Source organism: Palaemon carinicauda, chromosome 42 (genome assembly GCF_036898095.1).
Source record: "Palaemon carinicauda isolate YSFRI2023 chromosome 42, ASM3689809v2, whole genome shotgun sequence".
Lineage (NCBI taxonomy): Eukaryota > Metazoa > Arthropoda > Malacostraca > Decapoda > Palaemonidae > Palaemon > Palaemon carinicauda.
Genome location: NC_090766.1, coordinates 35334977 through 35358911, shown reverse-complemented (window position 1 = coordinate 35358911; position 23935 = coordinate 35334977). Strand labels below are relative to the sequence as shown.

General features: G+C 37.6%; 1 protein-coding gene across 1 annotated transcript in view; it reads left to right on the top strand.

Moving 5' to 3' along the window:
• LOC137633098 (mucin-2-like) overlaps positions 1–7672 on the top strand; it is a 40525-nt gene extending 32853 nt beyond the window's left edge. The window contains exon 13 of the mRNA XM_068365259.1: positions 7092–7672. Within this exon, the coding sequence (XP_068221360.1) occupies positions 7092–7672 (581 nt within the window). The remainder of the gene's footprint in view (positions 1–7091) is intronic.
• Positions 7673–23935: the final 16263 nt, after the last annotated feature.

Genomic DNA, 23935 nt, shown 5'->3' with positions numbered 1-23935 from the left:
TTCTTGAACATTACAAACACATAAGATGTAAAGGCCATTGCTCGTTTTGCTTTCATGTCTACTTGATATCTTTACCTCACTGTTGAAGATCTTTTCAAATGCTCTGCTTAGTTCGTAACTATCCATCATCTATTAAATCTAGAAACTGCTTGGCATACAACTCACAAACTATTGAAGCCATTCTTCTGCATTCTCTGAAAGTGTCTTTTATCAGTAAGGTAATCAGAAAATAATAACTGCTGATTATGGTTTTCAGATTAAGTTAAAAATGCATCATACAAAATGCATATATGAATGCTTGTGTAATGTAGCTGTCTTCATCCTCTTCTTCTTTTGGATACATTAGGGTCTAAACATAAATTTTAATTTTATTGGAATTTTGTGATATTTGAACAAAAGGTTTTGAGCAACGCATTGGAAAATATGATTGTGCAAATTTTGTTAAACTTATTCATCTACAAAAGGGAAATTAAATATAATCATCAACGACATTACTGGTAAAAAAACATATTTTATAATTATTTCCATCTTTACACTGATTGCATTGTAAGCTGATATTTTGCCCTTTTGTAAGTCTGAAGAATTATTTCTTCATCTTCAGTTATTGCCAGCCACATTCTACCAACTACTTCATTATTCTTTCCTTTTATCCTCAGTGTTTTCTTGTTGCTGCAACGTTTTGAAGTATATGGCTTTGCTTCTTTCAAGCATGGCCAGAGTAGACTGAAGAAATTTGTGCCTCTCAGTTCTATTTATAACTAAATACCTGATCTTCTGGTCGCCAAATATTCTGATTGCCCGAGGCCTTTGGCACAGCAGTCATTCTCTTTCTATGCTGAGCTCGCACTTGAATTGGTCCTTTGTTATCAGTAGCATTTTCTTGGTTAACTGTAGCATTTTCTCGGTTGCCAGTAGTATTTTTTGGTTATCTGTAACAATTTCTTGGTTGCCAGTGGTATTTTCTTAATTATCTGTAACATTTTCTTGATTGCCAGTAGTATTTTCTTGGTTATCTGTAAAATTTTCTTGATTGCCAGTAGTATTTTCTTGGTTATCTGTAACATTTTCTTGATTGCCGGTAGTATTTTCTTGGTTACCTGTAACATTTTCTTGGTTGCCAGTAGTATTTTCTTGGTTATCTGTAGCCCTTTCTTGGTAGCCAATAGTATTTCCTTGATTATCCTCTGAATCTTGATGGGCCAAAGCACGTGACATGGCAGTCAGACTGCTTCTTCGCCGATCTTCGGCTAAAAAGTTATGCTGGGTTTCTTTATAAAATTCCTTCTTCTATTAGTAAGTAGGAGAAACCTTTTGTTTTGTTTTGTGTGGGCTCTATGTTGTTCAGTCTTTCACAAAGATACGTCACTGCCATGCCAATATAACTGCCGTGGCAAGACAGTCTAGAGGTATTGCTTTCATGCCAGCATAACTCTCAATATATCACATGAATGATATTTGTAGCTAGAAGGAGTTTCCTTTTGAATCAATGTTTTCTTACAATATAAAAAAAAAATTACTATTTTCTCTTCATTTCCAAGAAACAACCACAGACTCCCACTGAGACAACTACAGGAGCTACTACTGACTCTACAACAAATACTATCACGATAATACTATTGGAACTACCACAGGAACTATCACTAACACAACTACAGATCCTTCCAGCTATTCTAACTCACATACAACCACTCATACCACCACCGGGATACCAATAGAAGCAGTCACTGCATTTGCCATGGGTACTACCATTGTCAAAACTATAGATCTTCCCACTACCACTACAACTATTGTAGGCTCTACAACAGGAACTACTACCAATACTACTGCTAGTACCTCTACCAAAACCTTAACAACAACAAAAAATTGTCACAACTACAGGTACTTTCCCTCATAACAATAGTTCGATCACTTGGACAATTACAGGTAATATCACTCCCCATACTACTCCTACATGAACATCTGATTGGGCAATTACAGCAGATATAAGGAATTTCTCCTTTTGAGAGGATGTTGTTAATATTGACTTTATAAGAAATTTACATTTTTAAGTACTTGCTTATTGTGCTGCTATATCTGGCTTCGCTTCAATGCTCTTAAAAATTGTAATTTGTGTCTTTCAGATTTTATTTTAATCTAAATATTATTGCTAGTTATTATCAATTATGTATAATTACCGCTAATATACTACTATACTCTATTTTCATAATGAGGCGCATTTGCACTGATTCACAGGGGTGCCCTTTTGGCTCGGAAAAGTTTCCTGCTAACTGATTGGATAGAATTACTTTGTCCAACCAGTCAGCTAGCAAGAAACTTTTCCGAGCTAAAAGGGTACCCCTGCAAGTCTGTGCAAATGCGCCTCATTAAAAAAATGAGTAAAGTTGATATACCACTATTATTTACACCTAAACATTCTCTCCTTTTTACCAAGGTCTTTCTTAGATCACAAATTCTTTGATACTTTTATATTCAAACTTTTCGTACTGTTTTATATAACAAAACTTATGCTTCATGGGAGCCTTACTAAGGCCCCGGCCAGACTAAGTGCGGCTAGCGGCGAGGTTAGCCTCGCGCCTCGCGCCTCCTATCTGGCCACCTACATAAGATACCTAAGGTTTCAATTTGCCACCATAACCCCGCGCCTCCTATCTGGCCACCTACATAAGATACCTAAGGTTTCAATTTGCCGCCATAACCTCTTGCCGCTAACCTCGCCGCTAGCCGCGCTTGATCTGGCCGAGCCCTAAGTTTATGCTTCACAAGAGTAAACGAAATACAATTATTCTAATCTCCTAGCCATTCCCTTGTGACGGGCCAAAAGTAGGTTGTGACTCAAAAGGCGAGATAAAAGCAACTGAGTTACAAACTACTCTTGGCCCGTCACATTGATGACCCCGGAGTGACCCGCACACCCAGCCTCCTGATATGGCCTGTCACACCTTTACATCTTTAAAGAAGTTACTTACAAGGAAATACTCATAGACAGTTATTAACATCACTATTCAAAGTTTTTATACTCTTTTTTGCGTTGCTACAATAAAATACCATTAATTCAGTCGAAAAAATATATCTCTGTTCACAGGATTTTCTTTGAATTAACTTTTAATACAGTCGAGTGTATTATCATATATGTTTATATACTATCATTGTCAATGCCACTTATACAATTAAAGGCCCTATTACTCACATCAAACATAAAATAGCTTTAGAATTACAAAATGCATAATCAAAGACAAAGTTAACGCAATCAAAATAATTTATAGCGATGGAAGTATAATAAGCTTAACTATTGGCCCTACCAAATCTGCATTAACTACAGCAGAAAAAACTCTTGTGATTATAACTGGAATTTATAAACAAAGTGGCCTTCTTTAAATTTATAACATTTCTGACACTTGTAATATATGGCAGGATATCTCTCGTAATATACATTGAGTTCACTTAACGCTTCAAATATGTACACTGAATATCTGAGAAATTCTTATAAAAATATGTATATTTCCTTTATTCATAAATATAGGTAAATGGAAAGAATATAAACTGGAACATTAAACAATAGCATTAGTTCTTTCAAAGAAAAATTTGCTCTTTGTATTAAAGAAAAAAAATAAGGAAAAATAAATACTAAGATATTTGAATCCGGAACTAATATTTAAAAGTAGATGAAGAGGACTGAAAAACTCAGATCAAAGTTATTTACATTTCTGTTATATTTTCAAGCAACATCCAAAGATGTTACCACTAGAACTACCACTGGTACACCAACTGGTACAACTACAGGAACTGCAACTAGCAGTGACACAGGCAAAACTACAAGTACTAACACTGGAACTACGACTGAAATACCAACAGGAACTATTACTGAAACTACAACTGGCAATAACCTTATCCCTACGACTGATACAATCACTGGAATAACTACTGAAGCTTCGACTGCAACTACCACTGACAAAACAACAGTTACCACCACTGGTACTGCTAATACTGGTACAACAACCGATACCTCAAGTGTCACAACTAAAGATATTACTACTAGCACAAATACTGGCACTACCACTTTAACTACTATTGGAACTAACACCACTACTAGTGGGACTGATACAATAACTATCACTGGCACAACTGGTACCAATACTGTAAATACCATTAAATCCACAACAGGTACTACCGCTGGCACTACTACTGGATCTTCTACTAGAACTACCACTGGCACAACAACAGGTACTACCACTGGTACCACAACAGGAACTACTACTGGTACAACCATTGGTACAACTACTGGAACTACCACTGGCACAACAACAGGTACTACCACTGGTATTACAACAGGAACTAGCACTGGTACTACAACAGGAACTACTACTGGTACAACTACAGGTACAACTACTGATACAACCACTGGTACAACTACTGGAAATACCACTGGCACAACAACAGGTACTACCACTGGTACTACAACAGGAACTACTACTGGTACAACTACAGGTACAACTACTGATACAACCATTGGTACAACCACTGGAACTACCACTGGCACAACAACAGGTACTACCACTGGTACCACAACAGGAACTACTTCTGATACTACAACAGGAACTACTACTGGTACAACTACTGATACAACAACTGGTACAACTACTGGAACTACCACTGGCACAACGACAGGAACTAGCACTGGTACTACAACAGGAAGTACTACTGGTACAACTACAGGTACAACTACTGGTACAACCATCGGTACAACTACTGGAACTACCACTGGCCCAACAACAGGTACTACCACTGGTACTACAACCGGAACTAGCACTGGTACCACAACAGGAACTACTACTGGTACAACCACTGGTACAACTACTGGAACTACTACTGGCACAACAACAGGTACTACCACTGGTACTACAACAGGAACTACTACTAGTACAATTACAGGTACAACTACTGATACAACCACTGGTACTACAACAGGAACTACTACTGATACTACCACCGGTACAACTACTGATACAACCATTGGTACAACTACTGAAACTACCACTGGCACAACAACAGGTACTACCACTGGTACTACAACAGGAACTACTTCTGATACTACAACAGGAACTACTACTGGTACAACTACAGGTACAACTACTGATACAACAACTGGTACAACTACCGGAACTACCACTGGCACAACAACAGGTACTACCACTGGTACTACAACAGGAACTACCACTGGTACAACTACAGGTACAACTACTGATACAACCACTGGTACAACTACTGGAACTACCACCGGCACAACAACTGGTACTACAACTGGTACTACAACAGGAACTACCACAGGTACAACTACTGATACAACCACTGGTACAACTACTGGAACTACCAGCGTTTCTACCACTGCTACGACCACTGACACAACTACAGGTATGACTATAGGTACAACAGCATGTACTAACCGCTTGAAGTACCGCATGTGCGACTGCTAGAACAAATTCAACCGTTTTCCAATACAGCCAATACAACATGCTTTCGGGTGGCATTGCAGTTACTCCGAGAAAATGTCTAGTTACGAATGGCTTCAGTACAGCGCAGCAAACTTTTATATTACTGCTGTCCCATTTTACTGGTGACTCTAGCTTTGCTTCAATGGATTTGGATTCTACGGTTTTTTTCTATTTGCAAAATAGCTTATTAATGCTTTTATTACATAAACACAAGCCAAAACAAAGCCCATATCATTTAATATTAGTCAGCCATAAAAGGGATGATGGGCTGAGTTCTCTCTCTCTCTCTCTCTCTCTCTCTCTCTCTCTCTCTCTCTCTCTCTCTCTCTCTCTCTCTCTATCAGAGAATTTAGATGTATAAACTTTCTCAAAACTAATGAGGGATGGGTCAAGTTCCTTTTACTAACTTGAACTTTTCTTTCAAAGAAAATTTTTTATTGGCATAATTTCCACATAAAATTGAAGTCCAAGTTTGGGTACAATATTCTTTTACTCAACAAATACACTCAAGATCTTGATATGGGAGATTTTCCCCAAAAACTGTATAACAACACAGTTCTCAAACACCTTCACACGTATGGTAAGTGATAAGCTCTTTTTTTTCTTAACTACCTAACCAGGCTTCATTATAACCCGAGTATTTACTTTTACTTTGATGGTTGCTTTTCTGAACCCCTACAGCAGAGGAACCCTACTCTCTACAGGACCTCCACTGTCATTTTCTCTTGTTCGTTCAGAGTATTCAACATTTCATATCACGTAATGCTCATTTACAGTTAAATCGTCTCTGCCATAGGACTCACGGAATAAGACAGTCTTCAGTTTCCTCTAGAAAACTTCAATATTTTCAATCATTTGGATATCTCGTGGGAGCTTATTGTCAAGTCTCGGGGCTGCATATTTAAAGGCTCTAGAGCCTACAGTAGACATATAAGTCGACAGTTTCATCATTAATATATCATTGATGATGATACATTGTAAATTCCGAAAAGAATTCCCTAAGAGCCAATATATGTTTTCTATTTAATTTCCAACTGGGATTATTGCTTGTATTTAGAGTACAAACAAAATTGCACATTTCTATCAGTTGTGATCTGGCTTACTATCCTAGAACTAGATTTCTGTCTATCCCTCTGGATAATTACTTTTGCTAAGCAGTTGTGGCTGAGTAATCAGGAGTTTTGTTTATTTCGATTTACAGTCACATAGGCTAAATATCTTCGAAAATGTTACAATTTCAAAACATGGGATATACCATATGACATCCCTTATATTATTTATTGATTAATATAAATTTGATTCTCTTAGTGAATTAGAAGTGGATATTAAAAAATAGAGAAGCAATCATATGAGAAACTTTATATTACTGAAAGATTTCTACTCAGAGTTAGAAGTTTAAACATCCGCTTAGGGCACACATTTTTAGATATAACCTTGGAAAAGACAAAAACATTTTTGTGAAAAAATAAATATTCATGAAAAAAATAATAAAAAAAAGTTAAATTCAGGTAAATTTAATAAAGAAAAAATTAAAATATGGATGAAAACGACTGTAACCCTCATACAGAATCATTCAATATATTTTTCATATCTATTTTCAAGGATCAACCACAGGTACTACATCTGGTACTACCACTGGAACTACAACTGCTACTACTACAGGAACTACAACTGCTACTACTACAGGAACTACAACTGGTACAACTACTGGAACTACCACTGGTACAACAACAGGTACTACAACTGGTACTACTACAGGAACTACTACTGGTACAACAACTGGAACTACCACTGGTACAACAACAGGTACTACAACTGGTACTACTACAGCAACTACAACTGGTACAACTACTGGAACTACCACTGGTACAACGACAGGTACTACGACTGGTACTACTACAGGAACTACTAGTGGTACAACCACTGGAACTACCACTGGTACAACAACAGGTACTACGACTGGTACTACTACAGGAACTACCACTGGTACAACCACTGGTACAACCACTGGAACTACCACTGGTACAACAACAGGTACTACAACTGGTACTACTACAGGAACTACTACTGGTACAACCACTGGTACAACTACTGGAACTACCAGTGGTACAACAACAGGTACTACAACTGGTATTACTACTTTACTGGCTACTTCTTCATCACCTTTACCTTTCCAAAAATGAAAACCTTTAGTACTTTAATGGCTACTTCTTGATCATCTTTATCTTTCCAAAAATGAAAACCTTTAGTACTTTACTGGCTACTTCTTGATCATTTTTATTTCTCCAAAAATGAAAACCTTTAGTACTTTTCTGGCTACTTCTTGATCATCTTTACCTTTCCAAAAATGGAAATCTTTAGTACTTTACTGGCTACTTCTTGATCATCTTTACCTTTCCAAAAATGAAAACCTTTAGTACTGTACTGGCTACTTTTTGATCATCTTTACCTTTCCAAAAATGAAAACCTTTACTACTTTACTGGCTACTGTACTTCTTGATAATTTTTTCGATGCCACTTTTGTTCACTAACACTATAAAATATATACGTAGAAAAAAATTGAAAGCACCAACACCACAGAAACTAAATTATCCAAAAAAGAAAAAAAAATTATAAAAGATAAGGGAAAGATTTCTATTAAAAACCACATTTTAACCACACAGTGAAAAACGTAAACGGATTAATGAGAAACTTGATCATCCTGATTCCTGTTTTCCTGAGGCTAAACCAACTAATTTAGCTTTTCGATCTCGTGAAATTAAAGCTCTCATGACTGTCCTTAATGTTCAGGGAGGTGTAGACCAAAATGATATTTTTTCTTTGTTTTTTATAAAGACTGCACATTTCTTTGCTTCTGAATTATTGGTTACTTTCCGCAAGAAAGCGAATAGGGGTTCTTTTCGCACTTGATGGAAAATTGGTATTGTTACACCAATATGTAGTGCGTTTGACGTTGGTAAAATCACGCTGATTACTGCATAATTTCAGTAATTCCCATGTTATTCTAAAATTTAGGTCTTTTGTCATAACATCTAAATAGGTATACTGTACATACCATGTGTTCTCTAATTTGATATTTAGCTTTCGTAAAAGCCTTGGAGCATGGGATACCCTCTGTAGCATCTCCAATGCTATACAGAAATCCCTTGATTGTGGTCAAGAGGTTCATATGATTGGCCTTTATTTTAGAACTGCATTCGACCATGTTAATCATGATGCCCTTGCTTTCAAACTGAAAACGTTAGAATTGGGTGGGTGTTTTTTATAATAATTATTGAACTTTCAAGCAATTGGTCACATAGAGTTGGTGTTGAGGGGTACCATAGTGAATATAGGAATGTACTACTTGTTGTTCCTCAGGGTAGTATGCTTGGCTCATTACTATATATTATATACACATATCATGTAGTTTGGCCTAGAGAAAAAAGCTCGTTGCATATGCAGATGATGATACTCTCTTTGCAACAATTCCATCTCCTGAATGTAGTTCTGGGGTTGCTGAATACCTTAACAGAGCTCTAGCTAAAATTGATGCTTGGTGCAAATTATGGGGAATGAAGTTGAACCCTAACAAAACTCAAAGTATGATTGTAAGTAGGGCAAGGATAGTGGCTCCTCAACAACCGCATCTCAGTATTGATAATATTTCTTCAACTTTGAATGCCTCTCAAAATTTTAGGTGTGATTCTCGACAGCAAATTAAATTTTGAGAAACACATTGGGTCTGTGTCTTCTTCAGTTACACAAAAAATGGCTTATTGAGAAAGTCTTTTAAGATTTTCGGTGATCAATCTGTTCTGAAGAAGTGTTCTAATTCCTTCATTCTACATTGTTTCAAGTATTGTTCTCCTGTCTGGTCTTCAGCTGCCGAATTTCATCTTAATTTGTTGGACAGGAACTTACAGCCAATGAAATTTCTTATTGCTTGATATAGATTTTAATCTCTGGTAGCATCGTTCAATTAGTTCGTAATGCATGGTACACAAGATTTTCATAATTCTGGTCGTCCTTTACATTCAGAACCATCCTTTTCGTAATACTAGAAATGCAGTTTATTCTAATAGTTATGCCTTCTTCACCATAACGCTCAATATTGCACAGTAATCTAAATGTTTTATTCCAGCAGGGACAAATTTCTGGAATGATCTTCCTAATCTGGTAGTTAAACCAGTGGAACTTCAAATATTCAAATTTGCAGCATATGTCTTTATGTTAAACAGGCGGACATAAGTCTCTTTTTATAGTTTATATATGAGAGATGTTTTAATGGTGTTACTGTTCTTTAAAAAAAAATGTTTTAATTGTTCATTACTTCTTTTGTAGTTTATTTCCTAAATTCCTTTCCTCATTGGCTATTTTTCCCAGTACGAGCCCTTAGGCATGTAGCATCCTACTTTTCCAAATAGGGTTGTAGCTCAGCTAGTAATAAGTAATAATATTATTGCAATTGCAGTGCAATTCTACACCAATTATTATTTTTTAATATGGTCTTCATCTTGATAAAAAGAGCAAAATATATTAGTTACATTGTTTTATATATCAGCATTTAACAGGAATCTAATTATTGAGTGAATACTTTGCCACATGAAAACATCTTAAGATACTACGGTCCCTTTCACACTAGCTGCCAGATGAAGTAGTCGACTGATAGGTAGATTGGATTCATTTACATCTTTACGGTTTTATCTGCGGCTCTCTCAACCCTTGTTCAGCCTTGCATTACGTGTACGACATCTCACTCTCTATTGCCGGTGCCACATAGGCACACACTATTCACGAGCATCAACTGTAACCGATGGCTATCTTCATGACTGGACCAAGATCTAGTAAAAACTGGTCCAGCACTCCCAAACAGTGATGACGTCATTAGAGAAGTAACCTCGCTTCCACAACTCTATTCTTTTTCCATGAACTGGTTTAATATAAAACATATGTCCCATTGACGTCACATTTCCCACCAGCTCATGATTGGTGGACCTGATTGCTAGAACTTGGACTGGACGTCTTGTTATTTTTTCACGTATAAACATGGATGAAGATATTGATGTAAATCTAATATCCTTAATAGAGGCTAATTCTTTAATATAGAATAAGCATCTAGAAATTTATAAATGAAATTAACAGGTAACTTTGAAAGATTTTAGATAGGGTTAACACATGATCATTACTATAAAGGAAAGAAAGTATTAATTCAATAAAGAAATTATACATATAAACACATTATATATATCTATATATATATATATATATATATATATATATATATATATATATATATTATATATATATATATATATATATATATATACATATATATATTTGTATATATATATATATATATATATATATATATATATATATGAATATATTATCTATATCTTAATAATACACATAAATTATATATATTTTATATATAATACATACAACAGCATTTTGTAGATTGGTCACTGTGAGATATTTATCTATCTATCTATCTACCATGTCACTTCTACCATTTTTTGAGGTAGCCGACATAATTGATAACAAAAGGGGATTTTTCTTCTCTCCGTTCTTCCCTGCCTGACGAGGAGTTCAATCGAGTTTCGTTGGTACTGCTAGCGGGCCACAGCCCACCCTCCCCAGTTATCTAAGACAATTGAAGCTTTAAACGCTGGATCCCCTACTGCTGTTACGTCAGTGGTCACCAAGTGGAAGCAGCAGGTCTTATTAGAACTGCGTTACAATCACTCGCCATTCATTAATATTTCTCGCATAATCTTTGGCCTCTTTACATTCATTTTAGCCTTCTATTCTTTGCCATTCTGCAACAATCTGCAACAACAACAGACGTTAAGTACTTAAACTGATCTACTTCCTCAAGTAACTCTCCATTTAACATGATATTCAATCTAGCACCAACTTCCTCTTCGTGCATATCATAAACTTACTCTTACCCACATTAACTCTCATCTGCAACAACAACAGACGTTAAGTACTTAAACTGATCTACTTCCTCAAGTAACTCTCCATTTAACATGATATTCAATCTAGCACCAACTTCCTCTTCGTGCATATCATAAACTTACTCTTACCCACATTAACTCTCATCTTCCTTCTCTCACACACCCTTCCAAACTCTATCACTAACTGGACCAGCTTCTCCTGCAAGTCTCCAACCAATACGGTATCATACGCAATCAAGAACTGATTCACCTCCCATTCATGATTATTCTCTTCTATCAGTTTCAACCCTCGACCAACCACTCGAGCATTCATCTCTCTTACAACTCTATCAACAACAAAATTGAACAACCATGGCGTCATCACACATCCTGTATCAGCCCCACTCTCACTGGAAACCACTCACTCACTTCATTACCTATCCTAACACACACTTTACTGAGTATGAACTCTTCAATTTTTGCACACTGAAGTTCAGAAAGTTGAAATACAAAATTACTTATGAATGTTGGGGTTACGCCCTACAAAATACACATACCACTAACCAAATTATTATTATTACTCTATAAGCTACAACCTTAGCTGGAAAAGAAGGATGCTATAAGACCAGGGGCTCCATCAGGGAAAAATAGCCCAGTAACAAAAGGAAATAAGGAAATAAATAAACGATATGAGAAATAGTTAACAATTGATAAAATATTTTGAAAATATTAACATCAAAACATAAATTTCATATATAAACTACAAAAAGACTTATGTTAGCCTGTTCAACATAACATTTGCTGTAAGTTTGAATTTATGAATACTTATGATAGGCACTTTTGACCAAGTAATCAGAAGTTTTATTCTGTTTTTTTTTTTTTTTTCCATTTGCAGTCACATAGATATCTTAGATGTTTTGGAATTGCTGCAAAGTTTATCATTGTGTTGGACACTTTTTATAACTGATTATTTTATGAGAAAAGTTTTACCTTTTCCTTCCTGAAATTGAAAAATTAAAAAAAAAAATCATGAATAAAAGCTAGATTAGGTCTTCAGATCTCCTTGGCAATCAAATCCAAAAAGAACTACAAAATTACAAGAACTGGAACTAACAGAGGAAAATAATAAAAAAAAATACCATCACTATAGTAGGTTACACCAATGGAACTATATTACATTCGACGCTGGATAAAACCAGTCATTACCTCTGGTAACATTGCAGGAACTATGTCAAAAAAAATGCTTCAACTACTACTTCAACTATGATGAATAACACTGAAAATATCAGGGATGAAAATGGAAACTTGCAAACATCACACGAACTACCTCTTGTAGCATGTACTGCCTCTTGTAGTATGTACTAACTCTTGTAGCATGTACTAAATCTTGTAACATGCACTATTATTGTAACATGTACATTACTACCACTAATGCTAAAAAACACCAGAGCAACACAGACCACATTATTATACGTCTAAGCTGAGGTGAATGTGTCAGGAATACAATGTTTCTTATTGTATTTCAAATTGACTTATCTGCCCTATTTTGTAATCCAATCATTTGTAAATGATTCATTTCTCCATCAATTTTAGTTGGATTATCTCTTATTGGATTTGCTCCAGATAAGATTTTAGATGTGATTTATCAACTGTTTTATTCCTCAACAACACTGAATACGATTTATGTCTTGTTATCAATTATATTCACTTTTTCTTAGTCTGATAAACATTAATGTTTACAGCCTTGTTCATATATGTTACCATTTCGAAACTTGGGATATGACAAATATATATTTGTTTTCTCACGAAATTGCAAACAGAAATTTTATATTACTGTAATAATTTTAATGAGTTAGAACATTAACTTAGGACATACATTTCTAGACTTAACCTTCGCCATCTAAGAATTATTTGTTAAAAAATCAATATCCTTGAAAATTAAGGAAAAATTAATTTTTAATGACAGTTAGAACATACACGTAGGGCATACATTTCTAGATATAACCTTACACATCTAAAAGAATATCTTTAAAATAATTAATATCTTGAAAATGAAGAAAAAATCCACCATAAAGTAATATGAATAGAAAAAAAATCAAAAGAACATGAAAATGATTGTAGCTTTATCATATATTTAGTCAATATATGCATTTTAATTACAAGGATCATCCACAGATACTACTACTGCTACTACTACAGGAACTACCACTGCTACTACTACAGGAACTACAACTGCTACTACAACAGGAACTACTACTGCTACTACTACAGGAACTACCACTGGTACTACTACTGGAACTACCACTGCTACAACTACTGGAACTACCACAGGTACTACTACAGGGACTACCACTGCTACTACCACTGGTACTACTACAGGAACTACCACTGGTTCTACGACAGGAACTACCACTGCTACTACTACTGGTACTACTACAGGAACTACCACTGCTACTACCACTGGTACTACTACAGGAACTACCACTGCTACTACCACTGGTACTACTACAGGAACTACCACTGCTACTACTACAGGAACTACCACAGCTACTACCACTGGTACTACTACAGGAACTACCAGTGCTACTACTACAGGAACTACCACTGGTACTACTACAGGAACTACCACTGCTACTACCACTGGTACTACTACAGGAACTACCACTGCTACTACTACAGGAACTACCACTGCTACTACTACAGGAACTACCACAGCTACTACCACTGGTACTACTACAGCAACTACCACTGCTACTACCACTGGTACTACTACAGGAACTACCACTGCTACTACCACTGGTACTACTACAGGAACTACCACAGCTACTACCACTGGTACAACTACAGGAACAACCACTGCTACTACTACAGGAACTACAACTGCTACTACTACAGGAACTACCACTGGTACTACTACAGGAACTACCACTGCTACTACTACAGGAACTACAACTGCTACTACCACTGGTACTACGACAGGAACTACTACTGCTACTACCACTGGTACTACTACAGGAACTACCACAGCTACTACCACTGGTACTACTACAGGAACAACAACTGCTACTACCACTGGTACTACTACAGGAACTACCACAGCTACTACCACTGGTACTACTACAGGAACCACCACTGCTACTACCACTGGTACTACTACAGGAACAACAACTGCTACTACCACTGGTACTACTACAGGAACTACCACTGCTACTACCACTGGTACTACTACAGGAACTACCACTGCTACTACTACTGGAACTACCACTGCTACTACTACTGGAACTACCACTGCTACTACTACAGGTACTACATCTACCGCTTAAACTACGCCCAGGTTCGACTACAGGAAATATCATCGGCACAACTTCAAGCGTTTCAAATGCCTGTTTCAATGACACAGTCAGTAAATCATTGCTTCACTGCAGTTTCTGCTGATTTTAATTTCTGATTAAGAATCAGTTCAGTTTAAATGAGCAAACATTTCTACTATTCCGGTCCTACTTTACTACTGACTTATTAATAACATGACCTTTTTCTTTTAAAGGAAACATTTTTTTTAACATTGTTTCCATATAAAACTAAAGTTAACGCTGGCATGAAATTCACTTTTTAATGTTATGTAAAGAATATATCATAAACAAAATTAACTATTCATACTTTCAATCAGGATGCCAGATAATTCATGATCAATCAATCAATCAATCAATCATACTTTCAGAATAGATGGCAGAATGTTTCCTTTAATTGAAGTAATATATTTCTACCTTTTTTCTAAAGCATAATTACTGTTGGATTCTTTGCTTGATTATGAATTATATTATTTTACAAGTGTCCTTGAATATTACAAAGAGTAAAAATATCATCACACAGACAAAATTGTGATATTTGTATTGTATTTTTCTCTAAGTATTTTTTCTTTCGTATCTAAGACCCATTTCGATTGAATGTTTCCTTTATAAATTGTCCATCATTACTTTATAATTATATCAGTATTTCTGCATCATTTATATACTATCTTTATCCCCTTTAGTTACATATAATAAGTTCTTTTTTTATTTAATGTACTGAATATATTTGTTTCAAAACTGTTGTAAAAAGTAAAACGAATCTATTGGTGGATCTTCTATTCAGGTGAAATAACAAAATCCTCTAAAGAAAAACTTTCTAAAAATGAAAACCTTTAGTACTTTACTGGCTACTACTTGATCATCTTTAACTTTCTAAAAATGAAAACCTTTAGTACTCTACTGGCTACTTCTTCATCATCTTTAACTTTCCAAAAATGAAAACCTTTAGTACTTTACTGGCTACTTCTTGATCAGCTTTTACTTTCCGAACAGGGAAACCTTTAGTACTTTACTGGCTACTACTTGATCATCTTTAACTTTCTAAAAATGAAAACCTTTAGTACTTTACTTGCTACTTCTTGATCAGCTTTTACTTTCCGAACAGGGAAACCTTTAGTACTTTACTGGCTACTACTTGATCATCTTTAACTTTCTATAAATGAAAACCTTTAGTACTTTACTGGCTACTTCTTGATCAGCTTTTACTTTCCGAACAGGGAAACCTTTAGTGCTTTACTGGCTACGTCTAGCACGACTTTCTCTACAGCGTGTTTAAAGTCGCGCTAGAATAGCCGTCTCTCGGGAGAGTTTAATCTCCAATCTAATCGCACCTTGATAGTGAAATTAGGTTTCTCTTTTTGCTAAACTTGTAATTAAACTCACGGGTTGGACCTTCAAAACCACTATTGTTGTTGTTGTTGTTGTTGTTAAAACAAGCAAAGGTTCCAGTGACCTTAAAATGTTATATCTAAATTTCATCACTAAACTCACGAGTTGCTCCTCCAAAAGCATTATTATTATTATTATTATTATTATTATTATTATTATTATTATTATTATTGTTGTTGTTGTTGTTGTTGTTGTTGTTGTTACTGTTGTTGGTGTTGTTAAAACAAGCAAAGGTTTCCGTGACCTTAAAATTTCATATCTAAATTTCATCATTAAACTCATGAGTTGGACTTCCTAAAGCGCTGTTGTTGTTGTTAAAACAAGCAAAAGTTTCAGTGACCTTAGAATTTCATATCTAAATTTGGACTTGGATTTTGGACTTCCAAAAGCACTATTATTATTGTTGTTGTTTTTGTTGTTAAAACAATCAAAAGTTTCAGTGACCCTAAAAATGTATATCTAAATTGCGCGGAAATTTCACTACACAAACAAAACCAATTTTTTTGCAATACAGTTCATCATTTTCATCATCTGGACATCCTCACAGCTTTTCCAATCTTAATTACAAACTTAATGAGGTAAGATCTAGTTCTTTGTGGTGATGGGGGGGGGGGGTCGGCGTTACATTTGGAGTCTCTGTCTGTCTCTTTGATGGTTCTTTTCAGCTGCCTCTGCGAAACTTGACAGACAGACAGACTTATTCATGACTCAGATTGGAGATCCGGACGAATGAGGAGAAAGAAAGGGGGAAAAACCAGTTAACAAGAAAAGGCTTTCCACTAATTACTCCCCTTAATTACTAAGAACTTCCTAACTGTTTCCAAGACCCTCTGGAGATTGACGAATGGCACAATTCAGAAAGACTTTCAGCAACAGATTAAAAAAAACAAAAACAAAAAATTAAGCATCAGAATTTAAAAAAACGAACGATAAACTCATATGCCGAAGAAAGTAGTGCAATTATGAACTAGAGGGGCACTTAGTAGAGTGCAGACCTCCACTGCGGTTGTTTATTTATCGACCTCTTGCTCGACCTTGACCTTTGACCTAACCATGTTTTAATTGACGTGGATTTTCATACTCAAATATGAACCAAGTTTGAGGTCTTTGTGACAACGAAGTCTAAACTTATGGCTGATTACGTGAACTGGACATTTTGCTTGACCTTGAACTTTGACCTCCCAAAATTTATTCTTTTCCAGCTTTTTACATAGGAGTTTATTCCTGCAAGTTTCACTACTCTACGATTAAAATTGTGCCCAGGAAGCTGTTCGCAAACAAACACACAAACAGGGGTGAAAACATAACTTTCTTCCAATTTAGTTGGCGGAGGTGATAAACAAACATACGCGACCCGTCAGAAATAACGGCTAAATATTCAGATAGATATGCACGCACACATTCAAACCCTTCCCACCCCCTCTTCCTCTAGAAGTCATACGTTTGGCAATGCCATTCAGCGAGACAGAAAAGACGCACACACAAATACACACACACACTCATACTCACACACATATACATTTGGAAAGATTTAAGAATAAGAATAAACGTCTCATGCATTGGAATTTAGAGCTACAAGATAATAGTCTGGAGATAATTCATATAAAAGCAAATAGCCTCTCTAGAGATTTTTCAGAATAAGAAAAAAAGGTTGTTTCGTTTCTTTTTTTAGATGATTATTGAACTTCTGATGCTTTTAACTTCCTCCAAAAAGATTGCCAGTTTCAAGAGCATTTGAATTTGACAATTGAACGATTCATCAATTGTCTCTTAGATCAAAGGAATTAAGTAGCAAATATTGATCTAGTTAAGATCACGTTGTATTTATTTTCAAAGAAAACTTTAGCATCAACATTTCACTCGCAAAAACAATATATATATATATATATATATATATATATATATATATATATATATATATATATATATATATATATATGTGTGTGTGTGTGTATATATATTTATTTATAATTCTGTACATATTGTTTTTTTTATAATTCTTGTTAATCTAGTTTTTAAGTGTCTTTTTTATTTCTATTAATTTTTATGCTGTCTGGGGACATTGAGCGAAATCCGGGACCAGTACGTCCTAGATGTCGTCAATGTCGTCTTCTGTATTGCAATATTTGTGGTCTTCGTGCAAATATCCAAGACCTTACAGTTGCGTCCAGACAGTATGATATTCTTTTGTGATCAGAAACTTTGGTTTCTAATATGAGGCATTCATCTGAGCTCCTTATAACTGGTTTTAAGAAGCCAATAATATTGAAACGTGATGCCATCCCTAGGGCCAGGGGAATGGCGGTGTATATTAGGACCGAGTACCCTGCTTCTCTTAAGTCCTGCTATCAATGTGGACGTCATGAAATTCAGGTAATAAAAGTTTGTAGCAGGCATAACAACTTTTATTTGTGTTCGATCTACCGGAATCCAGACATGGATGATTCTATCTTCGATTGTCTTCTTACCATTATGGCTAAGATACAAGAAGATGATAGAAAGGCTTCTTTTGTCTTTGTTGGTGATTTTAATGCTCACCATAGGGAGTGGTTAAGTTCTATCTCTCCTACCGATCGCCATGGCTTAAGAGCTTTAGACTTTGCCTCTGAATCAGGCTGTGAGCAAATCATAAATAAAGGATAATGACGGTAAAGATATCCTAGTAAGTTTTGTATCGGAATGATAATAATGTATAAACATTATATAATCCTTTCAAGGAAATATAAGCCTATAGCATGTTAGACCTAGGCTACCTATGTGCTAAAGAAATACATTTCAAGCAACTTTTTATTATTTTCGTTTGCTTTGGAAGACTAAAGGCTCGTAAAATTGTGAAAATCGTATGCAGAAATAACGAAAGCTTTCTAATGTAAAATAAAACTGATAATATTAGTCCTTCAACTCTTCAGTTTAGAGTTGAAGGGAAAGACGCCTTGCGATGTGGCATAGGTGGAAATAGATGTTGTGGAGACGTGGCACCACTGCAGTGGAAGGCATTGTTGATAGTCTTGTCGTTGAACCGTTTGTGAAAAGCGTTGATTTCATCGTTCATTGTGATATTATCGAATTTGGTAATTGTGTAGGAGACCTCCGCGCTCGATTTAAAAGTTTAAGGCCACAGTAATTTTCAGGGCACCACCGAACCTAAGACACCCACCCAAGAAATAAGCACCTCACGGCAAAACGAACACCAATCAACGATAATGTGATTATTGAGTTTCAGTTCAAACGAAACAAATTCAAATGAAAACGCCTTTTGCAAAAAAAGGAACACAAACTTGAAATTAGTTTCAATATCTAACTTTGCGTTTCCAAACCATGTACCTTTGAAACAAGACACGAAAAAATTGCACCTCCTCTTCCTTTTCCCACGAGTAACCACACTACGATCACACCGGAATGCTAATTTGTTGTACTATATACGGCACACATTTTCACAATTAGGGCACTTTTTCTCTGCCAAAATCAAACCATGACGTTGAGCAAATGCAATTAGCAAATCAACTTTCCCTGAATAATGTACACAAAAATCCCCATAAGAAATAAAGCAATTGTCACAAGTGACACAGTCGGAACGGGATGAAGGTCCTGCTAATTGCTCCATACTTCACGGCAAAATGAGCTTTTCAGTTTGAAGGGAGATCCGAGACGTGCAAAAATATTCCTCCGCGGAACTTCACGTAAACTGTGGTAACTGGTGGAAAAATAGCAGGGATAAGTGAAGTAATAAGTGTCAGCATTGGTTAGATTTGTAAAAACCGCCATGATTGGTTTTCAAACAGTGTGACGTCAAGAAAACACCTGTTATTGGTTAGAATAGCATTGAGAACTAGTCTGCCATACGCAGTAAGGCGGTAAAACAGCTCATTTTAGCCAAGACATCACACAGTAAACAAAAACAAACACTTAGAAAAAATCCAAGTGAAACAACTATACACACGAATATCTTCGTTAAATAGAAGCTGCTCATATATTGACTATTATATAAGCGTTCTATAGGATATAATAGTGAATTGTAGGTGTTTAGATTCCTCAAGATCTTCCGCGGAGCTCTCCTACACATTTACCTCGAATTTCTATCCAGAGGTCGAGTTAATTCATGTTGAAGATACATAAGATGTGACTTAGGTAAGCCTATTATGATAAATGTTTCTTTTGGAACTGGTAGTTAAATCCATTACGGCCCGTAACCTACCGACCTACTGTCACGCCCTTCATAACACGACTCCGTGTGTAGTATAGGAATGGCTCGGCGTTCTGTAATACAAGCCCTTGGCTCATTTAAATGTATTAACAGTTAAGGAAATTATGCTATATTGATGCACGACTGGTTAGGGATACGCCAATGCAGGTTAGGTTTGTCCAAGCTAGGCCTATTTATCTTAGCCCTGTAACTTTGTGTATTTGTAGCTTAACCTAATCTAGTGATTACCTAGGCTAACTCGACCTAAAGTTAATAGTACTAGCCTAATACGGTAATCCTTCACCATATTTAGTTTAGGAATATTTCATGAGCCTATCCAACTTCGAAAACGAACATTGCAAGGTAACATATCAACATAAATTGCATCCTACAATGATAGGCCTACAGCGTAATCCTATGACCTTCAGTCGATAGCATTTTCACAAACACTAGCCTAATAAATAAATAGCAAAAAGCAGTTCTTAGAGACTGTTCACTATCAACTTAATATTAATATATGCAAAGTTAAATTTGATTGTTAAAGAAATAGTTTGAATGTAGCAAAACATACTTCGCTAAACTGCATCCAGAACCTATACTTAGGCCTACTGCTTTTATACGTCTTATTTCTCCACTAAATTATATCATATCATTCATCCTCGCTTTAATCAAGCTATTTCTGTAAGTTTTTATGTTACTGCATGGCATAAATAATGTTCTTTAAGAGCTTAGCATGAAAATAATGATTTATTTATAGAAACTCAATGATTTGAACAACGGAATGTCGTCAGCTACTTCAGACTCAATGTCCCAGCTGAAACTATTATAAATAATAGCTTTTTTGGGCTCAAGCCATGTCATCCTGATTGAAGGTTCCTTCAGTAGCTTCCTCTGGATATATATAACTACTAAAATATTTCCAGAGAATTAAACTAAAGGTTTTCACAGAATTCTAACTTCTGGAGCGAGTATTCTAAGGGTTATTCCTTTAGAATATCGTATATCAACAGGGGACGCATGCATTAACACGTCACATGGCCATCTGCACCCCACCTAGCGTTTACGCTTTGAGGGGGAGATGTGGCGAGGGAATGTGGGAGGTAACTGAGGCGCCGTTCCAAAGATACTCTCCCTTCCTCACTGTTACGATACTCACAGCTGCGTGACGTCACGTCTGCCCGCTTCATTCCGTATTCAGTAGCGATAATGCCCTTTGGTTTGTTTCCCTTTATCGCTGTTTTTTGTGTGCATCCTTCAAGATGTCTCAGCCTTCTGCTTTGCCTTCTTCTGGAAAGTTGAGTGCTAGGTTCTTGTATTGTTTAAATTAGCTCTGGCCGTCGAGTAACGATTTTTTACGCTAAAATCTTGTTTTGTGGCCGAGCTGTGCCTTGCCCCGGGACGCCATTTACGGCGCTGCTGTTCACTTGCATGCGTTATTTAGTTAGCCAGAATAGCCTTTCCCAGCCTTTTAACTGCGATAAATCTTTAGTTATTTAGTCCTCATTATTAGGAATAAGTTACAGTATATTATGCCGATAGTAATCTTCGGCGATCTTAGTTAGCCGACCCCATACTAGCCTTTCAGCCTAGCATAGGCTACAGCCTAGTGTTCATGTTAGCCAGCATAGCTTTCCTATCTTAGGTTATTTAATCTTCAATTTTAGGAGTAGTTCATTTATGCTGTTGTGGTCTTCGGCGCTCCTAGCCAGTCGACCCCATGCTGGCCTTTCAGCCTAGCATAGGCCGCACCCTGGTATTCATATTTACTTCTGCATATGAGTGTTCCTAGTGTTATTTTAATGAAGATTTAGGCATTTTTAAACATATACAAGATTCCTTGTTGCACATATTTTCGTCTTCGAGGAACCATACAAGGTACGGTGCCTGGCTCAACCAGGCCATACCTAACCCAATGCTGGGACCCTTGTATGCTTCCTTATCTCCCTTACCCTAATGTATCTCCCTCTGGGTAGCCTTGCTTTTCCTAGCCCTTTACCCAAAACACTTCGGGTAGGTTAGGTTAGGTAGTTCTTCCCTCTTCCCTCTTCCCTCCCCTAGTGTATGGGGGGATTTCGGTCAGAACCCCAGAGTACTTATCGTTCATCCCAGTCCACCCCTAAGGAACGTCTTTCCCCTGGGGTATCGACTGTATCTGAAGGTGGGGGGGCTTAGCCCTACCCCCCTAGACTGCTCTTGGTTGGGACTCGTCCCTTCCTCCTGTAGCCTAGCGATATGCATCCCCAGCCTTACCTAATGTAGGAGGAGATCTCCTGGTTTAGGTTAGGCCTTGGGGGTCTCTGTTTTATTATAGTTTAGGACAGTACACCAGTTCTGTTCCTACTCTGAGCTAACCTACCCTAGGGTTGGAGAGCGCCTCTCTCCTACCTGGGTAGTATAGAAAACAGATTCCCCCACCCTCTGGGAGCTTTAGGGTTGCGATCCGTTCTGCCCACCTCATCCCCCTACCCTCCCTACCCCACTCTATTCTTTGTGTCAGCTTGCCTTCACACCCCAGTCCGCTGTCCTACAATTCCCCCTCAGGGAGAATTATAGGTTAAGTTGCACTCTCCTGCCTGGGTGGCCGCTCTGCTACACTTCCCTCTCATAGTCGAACTATGGGGTTGTGTTAGCGGCCACTCTTTTAGCAGGAGCTTACCCGCCCCCCCCTGTCTAGAGTGTTCAATGATCCTCCCTTGGATTACCTTTGGCACCCAGCCGTCTGCTGGCTCTCTGCCGTCGGATGATAGGGCCCCCCCCCCCTCCTATCATGAGTACACTCCCTCCGGAGGAAAGCCGGTTGGGTATCGGACATTACCCTTCCCCCTACCCTCCTTCTCTTTCTCTCTCCTATCATGGTGCTGGTCCACTGCCGCCGCCGCCGCCGCCTGGCGGAGGCCACCGCCTCCTGCCGGCAACTGGGCCGGAGGCCTCCGCCCTGCCTGCGACCTACCGCCATGCCGGCGGTCGCCCCGATAAGTGTTTCCTACTTCTCTGCTACTCATTGCATAGCCTTGACGGATTCACCCCGCCGGACCAGGCCTCCGGCTTGCCGCTGGCTTGCCGGGAACCCGCCGCGGCTTCCAGGGACAAGCACCCCTACTATATAGGACCTTCCTATCTCAGCCTTACCTAAGGCAACACCCTGCCAGCTGCTGGGAGCCGCCGCCCCTTGCCGCCGCTATTCGTCAGCACACCCGGTGACCTTCCTACTTCATAGGACTTCCTACCGCCGGCTTCTCAGACACCTTCCATCTGATTTCCCCAATTAGGTTCACCATCGCCGGCAGCCTACTGGCTGCCGGAGGCCTCCGCCCTGCCGGCGACCTACCGCCATGCCGGCGGTCGCCCCTATAAGTGTTTCCTACTTCTCTGCTACTCATTGCATAGCCTTGACGGATTCACCCCGCCGGACCAGGCCTCCGGCTTGCCGCTGGCTTGCCGGGAACCCGCCGCGGCTTCCAGGGACAAGCACCCCTTCCCCTGGCGGCCGGCCCCGTGCCGGCAGTTGACCTATACATCCATATAGCCGGACTGATCTTCTGTGCTGTTTCATACCCTAAAGACAGTGTCTGAGCTGTATGAGTGTACCATACAATGTTTTCAGCA